The 14169-nt window shown below is 45.4% G+C and overlaps 1 protein-coding gene across 3 annotated transcripts in view; it reads left to right on the top strand.

Annotated features, from left to right (window-relative positions):
- Positions 1 to 14169, top strand: part of LOC142906251 (nectin-3-like protein) — a 30489-nt gene that overhangs the window by 2442 nt on the left and 13878 nt on the right. For 2 of the 3 annotated variants that reach the window (XM_076053663.1, XM_076053662.1), the window contains exons 2-7: positions 699 to 1058; positions 1980 to 2279; positions 2950 to 3252; positions 3818 to 3935; positions 4949 to 5103; positions 10314 to 10449. In XM_076053663.1, coding sequence (XP_075909778.1) covers positions 2177 to 2279; positions 2950 to 3252; positions 3818 to 3935; positions 4949 to 5103; positions 10314 to 10449 — 815 coding nt within the window. In that variant the 5' untranslated portion in view covers positions 699 to 1058; positions 1980 to 2176. The remainder of the gene's footprint in view (positions 1 to 698; positions 1059 to 1979; positions 2280 to 2949; positions 3253 to 3817; positions 3936 to 4948; positions 5104 to 10313; positions 10450 to 14169) is intronic. The other variant, XM_076053664.1, reaches the window with a different exon arrangement.

Genomic DNA, 14169 nt, shown 5'->3' with positions numbered 1-14169 from the left:
TATCACGTGGAAATTTATAGCAGGCAAATACCATAAACGCATTTTTCTAAATGAGGAAAAAAATCAGAGGACCCGAAGGTGAAATCCACGCGACCACGGGGAGAACATGCATACTCCAAATATACTGCAAACGTCAGTGTCAGGAACGAAGCCACGAGCTCCCGTACACCAGAAAAGGTAGTTAACATTTTGCCATTGTGACGCCCAAAATGGCAAGATGGTGATCACCCATCCAAGCACTTATCCAGGCTCTAACCTGCTTGGCTTTTATGATTTGATAGGGTCAGGCGCATGCCGTGTTGTTTGCTCAACAGCGTATATGAGGCCATTATACTGTTTTTCAGTCATCCTAACAGTGCTATATGATATTGTGTTACTTTACAATTGCAATGCAGTCTGAAGGAAAGTTGAATAAAGGTATAAGTGTAATCATGTCTGGGTAGAAAGGATGAGCAGATGCTACAAATTGCCAGTTTTGCACAATACAATGCTTTTACCAGATGGGCATTGCATGGTATGCAATTTTAAATGTTTAACCGTTCAAAATAAAGATGTATACTGGTACGTATTGGAGGTCTGAAGACAACAGCCTGATGGATCGGTCGCTCGTGGGGTCTTTAGAAAATAGAATTTCAGACTGCTGTGTACTTCACAACCCTATAATAATCGACTCCACTTTCTCCATTATATCCCTGCAGGTCTGGTGACTGTGGGATCCTCCCATGTAGACGTGGAGCAGTTCGTGAATGGGAGCAGGGGGAAAGAGGTCACTCTGAGATGCATCTACACGGGGTTAGAGACCCCTGGGAGTATATCCTGGAAGAAAGGAAACGGAGACTCCTCAGTGGGTATCGCCATTGCCCTTCCCAGTAGTTACAGAATTTACAATACCAGCGACTTATTTGGGCGACTGAACTTCACAAACCTCAACTCTCAACTGATGGACGGATCCATCCACATTGAGGACCTGCGTCTGGGGGACAAGGGAGACTTCACCTGCGCCTTTGCCACTACTGATGACCCTCAACCTGAAGCAACAATCAGCCTCACTGTGACCGGTGAGGCGTTTTTTTATCATACACACTATGTATCAGTTCCACATTTTTTTTTATAATTACTCCTTTTCCTGCAAGCGTATTTGTAGCTCTCAGTAGGAAAAGCTTCGTGAAAAGTTCCCTTGTTCTGACGACGCTGTTCTAAACAAAACCTTAATAAAGTCCAAGTCTGTCCTTGCTCATACGAGCATAATGATGGTAACAGTGGTAGAACCCTAGGCAAGTGGGCTATCACCACCCCCAGCCCCTCACTCAAGACTCTGGCAGCTGGTACAGGACAGTCCTCGCTTAACGCATGGTGGCGTTCACACTATAACGCGTTTTCATGCTGTGGTTCGATTGCCTGACCCACAACTAGAAGTTTGCTTGTTCAAATCCAGGTTGGAAGTCGAATCGGCCTACTAGAGATAGGCTATCGCCATAGGAATGGAAAATGTCCACTACTGGCAAAGGATGCCATTCAAGTTGAGCAAAGCCCCACGTTCATTGGAGCTGAGAGACCGTTTCACCCTTCATAGACTCACAACCCTTCCCACTTTTCATAGAGGCCACTGGGTCCACCAACTTCCCATAGAAGCCCTCCACTGTTGGCCATCATCATCATCATTATATGCGGCTGATGAATCCATGTCATTCCTCTCCATTCCAGTGCCTCCTACTCCACTCCAACAGTCCACATTTTTCTCGGTAATCCTATTATTTCTGTTCACTTCCATGAGTGTTGCCATTGCTTTGCTAAATTCCCGTTTGGTGGCACGGCGAATATAACCTTCATCCCTTCTTATTCGAGAACAGTCCATGGAAGCAGATAACCGAGCGACCTCTGAGCTTCCTTTAAGTGACCTCTGCACCACACAGTAGAGGGCAGCACTTAACTATGTAACCGTCTCTGTCTCTCTGCGTCTCCGTGTCTCTGTGCCCAAGTTACCCCGAAGGTCTCCCTGGAGTTGAACCCATCCCAGTTGATAGACGGCATGGGGCTGGTGACTGTGGCCACGTGCATTGCTCAGGAAGGACATCCCGCAGCCTCCATCACCTGGAGTGGCCTCGATCAGGGCAGCTCCAATGAGACCACAGAGACGGAGCCCGACGGCACGGTGACGGTGAGGAGCCGCTACTAGATGGATCCCACGTACGAGAGCCACGGGCGGACGCTCACCTGCAGGGTGGAGCACCCGGCCCTCGAGTCTCCAGTGGAGTTCCCTACCACCCTCAACATCTACTGTGAGTAGTGGACATGTTAAAAAAAGTCAGAAAGTCTGGTTGTCGCGATGTTTGAATGAGCTTGGATTGGTGGTCGTCTCCATTGGCAGCCATGAGTCCATTTTAAACATTCCACGTTAATATAGATTGAAAAATAATTTCTTTAGAATGGCTTTTGTGTTTAGTTTGTTGTCCTTCCCTCGCACCTCCAATTATCACGGTTTGATACATATGGTGCGAAAGACGTTCAACTTACATGAATACATCGTGCAAGAGTAACAATGCCCATTATTTACCCAGAAATGTATCTTTTATTCTTAGGCTTCTGTTTAGGGAGGGTCCTGTGCAGGGATGTTTGGCTATTTCCCGTAGTGAGTGTTTGTATTTGTGTGGGAGGAAGCCAGTGTACCTGGGGAATACCCACACATACAAGGGGATAATGCTCAAAGTTCCACACAGATAGATTCAGTAATCCATCTGCCCATCGGTCTTTCTGTTCTGTTAGGGCGTGGCATCTCTGGCTAAGGTGATCCATAATATAGTTTTTAAGAATCAGTTTGTATCTCCCACAGTTATTGTGTCTCTTCTTAGAGATCAGGCTACTTTAAGTGACGTCTGCTCCACACATTAGAGGGCAGCACTTAACTGTTATTTAACCGTCTCTCTGTGTCTCTGTCTCTCTGTGCCCCAGTTCCCCCGAACGTCTCCCTGGAGTTGAACCCATCCCAGTTGGTCGAGGGCATGGGGCTGGTGACCGTGGCCACGTGCGTTGCTCGGGAAGGTCATCCCACAGCCTCCATCACCTGGAGTGGCCTCCATCAGGGCAGCTCGAGCGAGACCGCAGAGGTGGAGCCCAAAAGCAAGGTGACTGTTAGAAGTGAGTACCAGATGGAGCCAACGCACGAGAGCCAGGGGCGGACCCTCACCTGCAGGGTGGAGCACCCGGCGCTGGAGCCACCTCTAGTGGAGCTCTCGACCACCCTCGACATCCATTGTGAGTGTTGGGCATTATAAATTAATAATAAGTCAGAAAGTCTGGTTGTCGCAACTGTTTGAATGAGGTTAGATTGATGGTCATCTCCGTTGGCAACCCTGAGCCCATTATAGACATTCCACGTTGTTATTATAGATTGAAAACTAATTTATTTAGAATGTATTTTTGTGTTTAGTTTGTTAACCTTTCTCCTGCATTTAAAATTAGCACGGTTGTCTATGTACGGTGAGAAAAGTTCAACATACATACGTATGTTGTATGTATGTTGAAGGTGTTTGCTGAAGAATAAAACGCAGATACATTGGAGTAATGATGTAACGCCCTGTGTCAGTGGATAACCACGTGGTTAATGGGATTAATTTGGTGGGTGATTCCTGTTATCTGCAAGTTTTTGTGAAATCTACAGTTCCCGCTGATAAGTTAATGAACATTGGTTTTCTTTTGTTGTCCAGAATGGCCATCAAATGAGGTATCACCACTTTTACAATTGAAGTTTGCTCAAAGTTTGCTCGTGAAAGCGACCAGGGCAACGTGTATGGACTTGCGCATGTGCCTCCATTCGCAGACAAACCGAGAGTGAGCATCGCTGGCTACGATGGCGATTGGTACGTGGAGAAGGAAGGAGCCTCGTTGACTTGTAAAGTGGACGCGAACCCTAACATCACGCACTACCTGTGGGACAGGTAAGGCACCGCAATAAATTGTCAATACAGCTACCTCTTGCTTTACGGCGCATAAATCAAAACCGTGTAAGTTAAACGTAATTTTCCAATAAAAATCTAGGAAAACAGTTGGACTTAAGGGTAGAGCACACAATCGAACCTCATTCTCACGTCTACATATTTCACCGGTTACCATACATATTATATTTACAATATTACCATACATGGATGATAGATAGTAACAGTTTATTTAAAGAAAACATAAAGTAAAACGAAAATGTGTTTCCACGTAGTGACATGTTTGAGTGCGTAACTGGGGCTGGTGGAGGGGAGGAGTAGAGAGAGTTCATTGAGTTACTGGATAGAGTGAGAGGGTCGCCTTCATCAGATGATGATGGTGGTGGAGTTGGTGGCACGTTTGAATGTGTGCGCAAGGCAAAATTTACACGGAGAAGATCTTTAAAATGGCGCACGAAAATGAGCTGCTAATGCTGCTGCCCACACTTGTGCTTGTTGTCATAATGCTCAACCTCAGGCAGCATTGCTATTGAACTTTGCTGCCTGACTAACGATTAGCTCGCAGCGTGTTCCGAACACCATGGCCAACGCGGTAAAGCACGTAATTTCAATGATAGCGTGTGAAAAACACAACTAAGTGTAAGTTAATCAAACGCGCTATTTCACCATCGCGTTACATGAACGCGCATAAAACGCGAGGCGACTGTAGTTGCCATTGTTAGAGCCCTTTCTCAAACAACGACTTGATGTAGGTCTCTCCCCCCCCAACCATTCCGTGGCTGTTATACAACATGTTTTGCCATACTGCTAGATTGAAAACGAATTTCTTTAGAACTGCTTGTGTTTAGTTTGTTCTCCTTTCCCCACACCTCAGAGTACCACGGTTGTCTACATACGGTCCGAAAAAAGTTCAACATACATTCAATTACATTTTTCTTAACAGTTTCTGCAACAGTGTAATCGCATGATACTGACCATGTGTCGTGCTTCCTGTATTGTGGCATGGTTGCTCTTAGGCAAGAGGGCTCCCTGCCCAACGGGATGGTTGTGAGCGGAAACTCCCTATCCTTTGAGCGGCCGCTAGTGGAGTCAGACTCTGGGTCGTTCTCCTGCTGGGCCAATAACTCTGTGGGCTGGGGCGAGGCGGTGGTTATCATTACCATCCAGTCAGGTACAACCACCGCTACTACAACCTCCGCTACTAATATAACAACTACTACAACAACTACATCCACTATGCTCGTGAAGCTCTGCGTTGTATGTACAAACACTCTCAAAAGCTTTGTCTGAGACAAAATGGCTGCACGTGCAGTTCTTTTGAACTGGTGGTTTTGCATCAGGCAGAGAGAGCTCTTGTTCATGAAATCTAATTTTTTAGTCATTGTTAACACCTCTCAAAGCTTGCTTTGTTGAAGACTGTCTGCTTATTCTTCGTATGGCTGATGTTATTGATGCAGAGTTTACTTTAGTTACAATTCAATTGGTCAAGAAATCTCAATACAGAACCAGTCGAAGCAATTGACCAGAATTAAACACCCACCCCCCCCACCCGGGACGTTCATCTGTAGAAGGTAACTATTAGAAGCCAACAACCAAATTTCTGTGAATGTGCTCCATCTCACCAGATCTCAGAAACTAAGCATCGTCGAGCCTGCATAAGGTATCATAGTGCAAGTACTGTAACACTCTGTACCAGTGGGTAAGTAATTTGTTGCACAGAACCTGACTTGTACATTCACACTTTTATGCTTCCCACCTTCATCAACTTACACTGACCACCATGGTGAAGTATGGTTACGTAACCCTCAGGAAATCCAGTACAGGTTTGGAGAGGCCTACATCCAGCCATGGATTGACAAAATGGCTGTGCCTTCTTAGTCTGCATCAGATCAGTGGCATTGGTTCAATATAAACAAACTCCGTGCCGGTTTTGAAACTTAGTGTCTCATCAGCGGAATCAGGAGTGTTTGAACAAATGCTGGTTAGCTCTTGCACTTTTTTGGTCACCCATCCAAACAATAACCAGGCTCAACCAAATGTAGCTGTTCCACCCTGTCCCTCTCCTCCCGTCGTGAATGCTAACGAGGGGGACAGGTTGGCTAAATAGACAACAGCAACATAAATAAAAATAACAAAATTCGGAGACAACGAGTAGGTACTCCATAATATAGTGTTTTTGTGTTAAATCGCGTAAATGTAAATGTGTCGTTAAACCCACCACCACCTGACACCGTCAATTAGTAAGGTTTTTCACGTAAACAGAATATGCCAATTTGTTACTCGTGTAGTGTCAATGATTCAGAGACAGAGTTTATAGGAGGCACCTTCTTTATTAACAACTTCCACGGTCTCGTCCACACACTCTCCACAGTAGCTCAGCCTAGCCTTCACTTGCGAAAGGGGGGGGGGGGATATTAATGAAAGGCATATAAATTACAATCGGTTCCATTGCCAGTTGGATTATTTATATGGTAATCAATGTACATTATGCATGCACATTATGCAAGTCTATTGTCTGCATATAGGTAATTCCCATTGCGAGTTGAAACGATGTAGAAATTCGTTAAGCGTATCTTTGCCGTGTGGCCAGACCACCAGTGTGTCATCCACGTATCTAAACCAAGCAGATCGGTTTTAACGTGCTTGAAGCTATTGCTTCTAAATATTACATGTACAAATTCGCAATTACAGGAGATAAAGGGGAGTCCATTGCTGCTCCTTCCTTTTGTTTATAGAAATCACCTTTCCACAATAAATAAGTATTCTTTAGACAGTGTTCAGCTATGCTCTTTGGTTCTATTCGGTAAAGTCACGTAGGTAAAAAATAAAACAACAAAAATCACGACGTTTCGGCCACAACAGAAGCGGCCTTCATCAGGTGAAGGGATCAGGCTGTCTCGAGGACAGCGCTGCAGTGAAACACAGCCACGCTCAGACCGCGACCTTTAAGCTGTGTGCGAGGAAACAAGGTGCCTTGACAAAGGAATTAGCATAAAAATTAGCATTTGATTGGCCGACATAGCATAGAGGTGGTGTACATGCGGGTGCACATGCCGGTTGGCGCGGGGGGGGGGGGGGGAGTTTACCTATTGATGGTGTGAAAAGGGAATTTAAGAGCTACGAAAGTTTGGGGTACCACTACTTGAAAAATATACTGTACCATTGAAAATTAGTTTAATGTTTGGTTCGATTTAGAGCATCTTTCCAATGGTTGCTTAATTTGAAACCATCTTCTCGGTTGAAATTGTCTGTGTTTGTAGATCTGAATTGCCTCGTGAACAAATCTCTGATAAAAACCCGTGGGTTTGCAAAGAACCTTGGTATCGGAGAAAATTATATCGTGATCACCCACAGCATTGTAACAATGATCAGCTACGGCAGAAGAATTCGTTTTGCCGTGTTTCAAATCTGATTTGTGCTCGTGCATTCGGTCAGAGCAATGTCGCTTTGTCTCCCCGATATAGCAATCACCGCAGGTACAACTCAATTTGTAAACCTCGGGGTACTGGAAGTCAGGAATGACATCCTTCACGGATGGGATCAGATCACGAATTTTGTGTACTGTATTGAACCGGACCTGGATTTTGTGTTTGTTTAGAATTTTGGAAATCTTTTCAGTAACGCCTGCTATATATGGTAGTGTGATGGTTTTGACCGGAGTATCAAGTGGTTGTTTCTGTATGGAGGGAGAAACAGCTTGGCAGATGGTACGGTCAGAGTATCCATTCCTTTTGAGGGCCAGGTGTACATGTTTTAATTCACTGGTCAGGTGGTGTTGGTCCAAAATGCAATGAGCCCTATGGTATAAAGTTTTGATTAGATAATTATTTTGGGGTGGGTGGTGGTGGGAATCAGGTTTCAAGTAGGAATTTGTGTGGGTGGGTTTCCTGTAGACAGAATCCCCCAATGAGCCATCAGGTCTCCTCTCAAACAGAACATCTAAGAATGGTAGCTTGCCATCTTTCTCCACTTCCATGGTGAATTTGATGGCGGGATGTCTGGAATTGATGTGGTGTAGGAAAAGGTTCAGAGCTGGGAGGCAGCGCTGTCCTCGAGACAGCCTGATCCCTTCACCTGATGAAGGCCGCTTGTGCTGTGGCCGAAACGTCGTGATTTTTGTTGTTTTATTCTTTACCTACTTGACTTTACCGAATAGAACCAAAGAGTATGGATCCTTGCAGTCACGAAAGCTTTAAATCGAGAAGTGTTCAGCTAGTCGTGGGATATATTTGGCTAAACCTGTGTTCATTACCAGAGTATCGAATCATTTAATTGACTCTTTGACCGGAACCCTCGTGAACAGAGAAGTCACATCAAAACTTACGAGAATATCATTAGGATTAAGCTAACTATCTTTAATGATATTTATGAAAATATTTTGAGTTTTTAATTAACGAATTTTGAACTTCCTGTATGTTGAAATGTTCGTACCGTACGGGGTCAACCGTGCTAATCGGAGAGGAAGGACAACAAACTAAAAAAAAATCAGTTCTAAAATAAATTCGTTTTCAATTTAGATATAAAATCGCATAGCTCCAGTGGCATCCTAATTTCGGAAATAAGAGTGTCCCTGATGGCTGCGCAAGCGCATCTTAAAGCGTGTGATGCAGTGTGCTTCACGGGATAAGGAACAAGAGTACCATGTGTGTAGGAGTTGAGATACAACCTGTCTCTCGATGACCTATTTTGCCACTCAATCGATTACATGTAGCAGCGCACTACGCGAAAGGTTTTAGCTTTGTTATGTTTCAGGAGGTTCAAGAGTATTATACATTTTTGATGGAAAACTCTGGCCTCCAGATTAGTTATTTATTTTGGCTTTTGAACAGGTAGCAACTCTGATTTTATTTCAGGCCAATTTGGATTGCAGGTGAAAGTTACAAACATACCTGGAGTGCCGTAGTTTCTGACATGTCCCGACATCTTGTGTCCTCTCTTGCATGATTCTGGGACCACCAGTAAAGAAGGATGGTCAGTTGTTCAATATTGTATGAATTTATATCATAGACAATGGCATCTCGTAAGTTTTCATAATTCTTCACCCGAAGTTGGTTCTCGTTAGGTTTGAAATATATAAGTCTCTCATTTTCACTTTTTGTGTACATATCAACGACAAACTGGTGGAAGAGAGGTCCACATCGCAGCAAGTGCTTTGACTCTTGTTCTTTACCATCAGTCGGAAGGCATAAATCTGCATGGCAGTAACGTTGTGGCCTTGAATTTCCTGGAAGTGGTAGCCATCCTCGCCAAGGGAAACAGAGATGATATTGCAGAGGATCATAGGCTATGTTATTCTCTCCAATTATTTCGATAGAATATGCACCAGCAGGAGTTTTCTTATGCAAGACAATATCCCTATTCTGGAATTCATTGCCAACTATGAGAATTGCAAACTCATTTGATGTCGGGAGATTAAAGCAGCACTCATGCTCATCAGCAGGTGTCCTGACCGCTCTGATGAGAACTTTGTACTCCTCTGTTGTCATGTTTTTAATGGCTGTTTTGAATAGTTTGACATCGGGATTATTTTCATGCAACATGTCCTGCAGAGCCATGACACATCCACATTTTTGTCTCGAATATTGCTCTGTCGCTGCCTTGCTTGTTCCTGTGTGCCTCTGATGAAGTAAATTTGTAAGGAACTTGTGTTGCTCATTGGGAAGAGGCAGCAGAGAGCCAATGTTGTGGTGGACCTAACGTTGAACCTTGAATTTTCCATACACATGTTTCAGTGTCAATGTGGTCTGCCAAAAAGGATGACATTTGGAAAGCAGAGTTGTATCTTCTGAGGTTTATAATAAACTACTGAGAATTGGGATGAGTGTCCAACACCAATGGCTTGAGTGGCTCTGGCAGCTCAGGCAGTATAGGTAGATTTACTTTGCTGTCTCTGCAGTGGGTGCCTTTTGTCTCTCCCACTTTTTGGCTCCACGTGTGGTGCAGAGCATTGTCATTCCTTCAATACAGACCAAGGCATGTGACGCACACTGAATGTCTGGGTCATGAAAGAATGCTGCTCCTTTCAACTGCTGCCAAATTCTGGTTCTAGATGCCGCCTATCTTGTCCTCTTATCTTCCAGACGTGCCTGTGTTACCTCAGGATTTTCAGCCGCCATTGAAGTGGAGGCTTTTGTCCTCTTGTCTTTCAGACGTATCTCTCTGGCTTCAGGTGCCTCAACTGCCCTAGAAGTTGAGGCTCTTGTCCTGCCATAGGAATGTGTAATTTGAAACTATCGTCTCACAACGGCCGACATGTGAAATCAGGAGCGCTTATGAAAAAAAATAAAGAGAATCTCGGTGAGCGTTTACATTTTATATTGTCTCCTTATTTTTGTAAAGGGTTCTTGGGTATCTGACATCGGCCATGTTACTGTCTTACAGGTGGTGGTGGTGATGGTGGTGGTGGCATTGAGCCATGGGTTATAGCCATTGCCACCGTAGTGTCGCTGATGGCATTGGTGGCAGCGGTGGGAGCCGTTTACTACTTCTGCTTCCACAAGAACAGGAAACCTCTTAAGTAAGTTCCTGGCAACAAAACACTTATATAGTAGTCACTCCGTTCACAGTGGCCATCGGTTAACGATTTTTGCGGTTCTCGTTTTGATTCCCATAGGAGCCCTGTGGTAAAGTTGACTAACGGTATGTGTTAACGTTATGCCCGCAGGGTGCCAATATAAGCCAATCTGAGTGCTCATAAGTGCGGATGAGCAGAGTCCTCAGCCAATCATCGACGCGAATCTATCAACGTTTAGACTTCGACTTGCTTTGATTAACATTACGTTTTCTGTTTCAGAATGAATGTAATTCCTATATTCGATTAACAGTTATGTCAGTAAACAGTAGTTTTCGTTGAACGGATTAAAAAAACGTTATCGTAATAGGTAAATGCATATTTAATGAGAAACGTCACGACAACTGAATTTAGCCCCGTCTGTCAGGTCTACCTCTAATAATCCATGTTCTTCAAGTCAATCTTAATATTTCTTCCTGACCACAACTCCCAACCGTCAAACCCCCCATTGGCTGCCCAATCATCAGCTGAGCCAACCATTAATATCGCAGGCGTAAAACAGAATTACAAATGTTGGTAAAAAATGATTCATCTTGTTATTTTCCAATCCACCGCTGGGGGGTGACTTACCCATACTTCACAAAATCTGTCAGTGCGGGTTGGTGAAGGTGGGCAGCATAAATAGGGGAGTATAGAAGTACTGTACAACACGAGATTTTGCAGCACCCGCCCTCTAATATTCACTACGTGGCCCAGGGGAAGCAGCCCCCCATTGTTGAGTAATTGAGGTGCATCCCAGCATACCGAAGCTGCCATATAATCGATGATCAACTGTATGCCCACATCATAGGAGCAAGGAGATGGTGAAGATAAATATGTCTGCCTATCGCCTGAGTTTGTAAACTTTACGAGTTGGGGTAAAACACACGGTGATGACCCATGGCACTACCTGACAGTGCAGTGATGCATGTCAAAAGCGTCCCTTATCGATATACAGCAGACTCTCGATTATGATGGGGAGGATGGCTGCGGATAATTAAAAATCGTTGATAATCCAAAGTTTCATAAATTAAAACTCACAAAATCAGTGATCAGCTAAATCACTCAATTAAGCACAACTGACAATTTCGATTTAGATAGAATACTAACAATTGACCAAATGATGCGCGTGCCCAGTGGTAACACTTACCTGCTCCCGCACCCACTAAATAGATAGCAGAACCACGCCAATCAACATCAATCAGATATATAGATATATCCTTTATTGTCATTGTCACCAGTACAAATAAATTTAAAGTGATCACCAGTCAGTGCATCATTCATAAATTTTAATAAATAAAACAAGAAATAAAAATAAAATAAAATCAAAGATAATCAATACATTTTATATATAAAAACTGCCCAAGTATACCCACATACCCACATAAAGGTACATTTTGTCATTGCACATCCCTATTTTACAGTCAATTGTAAACAGTATTACGTAATAATTAATTAGCAGTATTGAGTGTGGTAATTGCTGTAGGATAAAGGCTGTTTGAATCTGTTTGTCCTTATTTTGACTGATCTGAATCGTCTGCCTGATGGCAACAGCTCAAACAGAGAGTGTCCAAGGTGAGAAGAATCCTTTCTAATGTTCTGCGCTTTTTTGATGCAACGGGAACTGTGTAGTTGTTCCAGTGTGGCGAGTGGGCAGCTGGCGATTTTTTGGGCCGTGTTGATGACCCTCTGCAGCGCTTTCCTCTGAGCCACTGTGCAGCTGGTGGACCATACACAGATGCAGTATGTAAGACTGCTCTCGATGGAGGCTCGGTAGAAGGACACCAGTAGTTTCTGTGTGATGTTATTCTTTCTGAGTATTCTCAGGAAGTAAAGTCTCTGCTGGGCCTTTTTCAGTAGCTCAGAGGTGTTGGCGCTCCAGGTCAGGCCCTCCCCAATGTGGACTCCCAGGAAGCGGAAGTCTGCCACCCTCTCCACACAGTCCCCGTTGATGGATAGTGGTGGAGTGTCCGTTTTCTTCCTCCTGTAGTCTATTATGAGCTCCTTGGTCTTTGCGGTGTTAAGGAGCAGGTTGTTGCCCTTGCACCATGCTGTCAGCCGCTCCACCTCGTCCCTGTAGGCAGACTCATCTCCCCCAGAGATAAGCCCCACCACTGTGGTGTCATCAGCAAACTTCACAATGGTGTTGCTATGGTGGACGGGGGCACAGTCATGTGTGTAGAGGCAGTAGAGCAGGGGGCTCAGTACACAGACCTGGGGGGAGCCAGTACTGAGGCTCAGGGCTGCGGATGTATGACGGCCCACTCTGACCCTCTGTCTGCGGCCTGAGAGGAAGCTATGTATCCACATGCAGGTGGAATGTGGAAGCCCAGTTTTACCACCAGTTTGTGTGGGAGGATGGTGTTGAACGCAGAACTGTAACACACGAAGAGCATCCGCACATAGCTCCCCTGCTGCTCCAGGTGTGACAGTGCAGCATGCAGTGCTGTGGCCACGGCGTCCTCCGTGGATCGGTTTGCTCTGTAGGCAAACTGGTGGGGGTCAAGGCTTCGGGGCAATGTTGCAATGATGTGACTCCGGACCAGTTTTTCAAAGCACTTCATCACCACTGGCGTCAGTGCTACTGGCCGGTAGTTGTTGAGGCTGGAAATGTGGGGGTTTTTTTCGGCAGGGGGACTATGGTGGAGGACTTTAGGCAGGGTGGTACCGTGGACTGTTCCAGAGACAGGTTGAAAATCCTTGTGAAGACTCCAGCCAGCTCGTCAGCACAGTCCCTCAGCACACGTCCCGGGACGCCGTCAGGTCCCGCAGCCTTCCTCGGGTTGACGGCCCGCAGCGTGCGCCTCACCTCGTGCTCCTCTACTGTGAGGTGCAAGCTGCTGTGGACCGTGGGGCTTGGTGATGCTGTCCCTGGTGGTGTCACCTCAAAGCGGGCAAAGAAGAGGTTCAACTCCACTGCCAGAGCGGTGTCACCATCAGCAGCTCCGAGGTTGGCCCTGTAGTTGGTGAGGTGCTGGACTCCCTGCCACACCTGCCTGCTGTCGTTACTGTCCAGGCGTTCCTCAATCATCCTCCTGTAGTCTGCTTTGGCCTCACGGATGCCTCTCTTCAGGTTAGCTCGGGCTGTACTGTAGAGAGCTTTATCTCGGGATTTGAAGGCGATGTTCCTCTCCTTCAGCAGCTGCTGGACCTCCCGGGTCAGCCAGGGCTTCCAGTTGTGGTAGACCCGAATGCGTTTGTCCACAGTGACAGTGTCTATGCAGTTTTTAAGGTAGCACAATACACTATCTGTGAACAACTCCAGGTCCTGATGTTCGAAGACCCCCCAGTTGGTCCTATCAAAGCAGCCCTGCAGTTTTTGTGATGGTAGGAGCCGTTTTCTTGATGGGGGCGTATGCAGGGATCAAAAGCAGGGGACAAATGGTCAGACTGGCCCAGGTGTGGTAGTGGTCTAGCCCTGTAGCCTAGTTTGATGTTGGTGTAGACCTTGTCCAGAGTCTTAGTTCCCCTAGTAGCACACTTAACATGCTGGTGGAATTTAGGGAGTGCTGCCCTTAAGTCTGCATGGTTGAAAGCCCCTGCTATAATCTGCACAGCGTCAGGATACTTGCTCTGCTGAATGCTAGTGCTGCCATGTAAAAGTCCAATAGCTGAGTTAGCATTAGCATCCGGTGGGAAGTAAACAGCAGTTATCATGACCACAGTAAACTCTCTTGGGAGGTAAAT

Source organism: Petromyzon marinus, chromosome 62, assembly GCF_048934315.1.
Source record: "Petromyzon marinus isolate PM22_M1 ecotype Great Lakes invasive population chromosome 62, UKy_Petmar_22M1.pri1.0, whole genome shotgun sequence".
NCBI classification, from domain to species: Eukaryota; Metazoa; Chordata; class Hyperoartia; order Petromyzontiformes; family Petromyzontidae; genus Petromyzon; species Petromyzon marinus.
The sequence above is the reverse complement of the archived record's forward strand: the minus strand, read 5'-3'. Positions and strand labels throughout refer to the sequence as shown.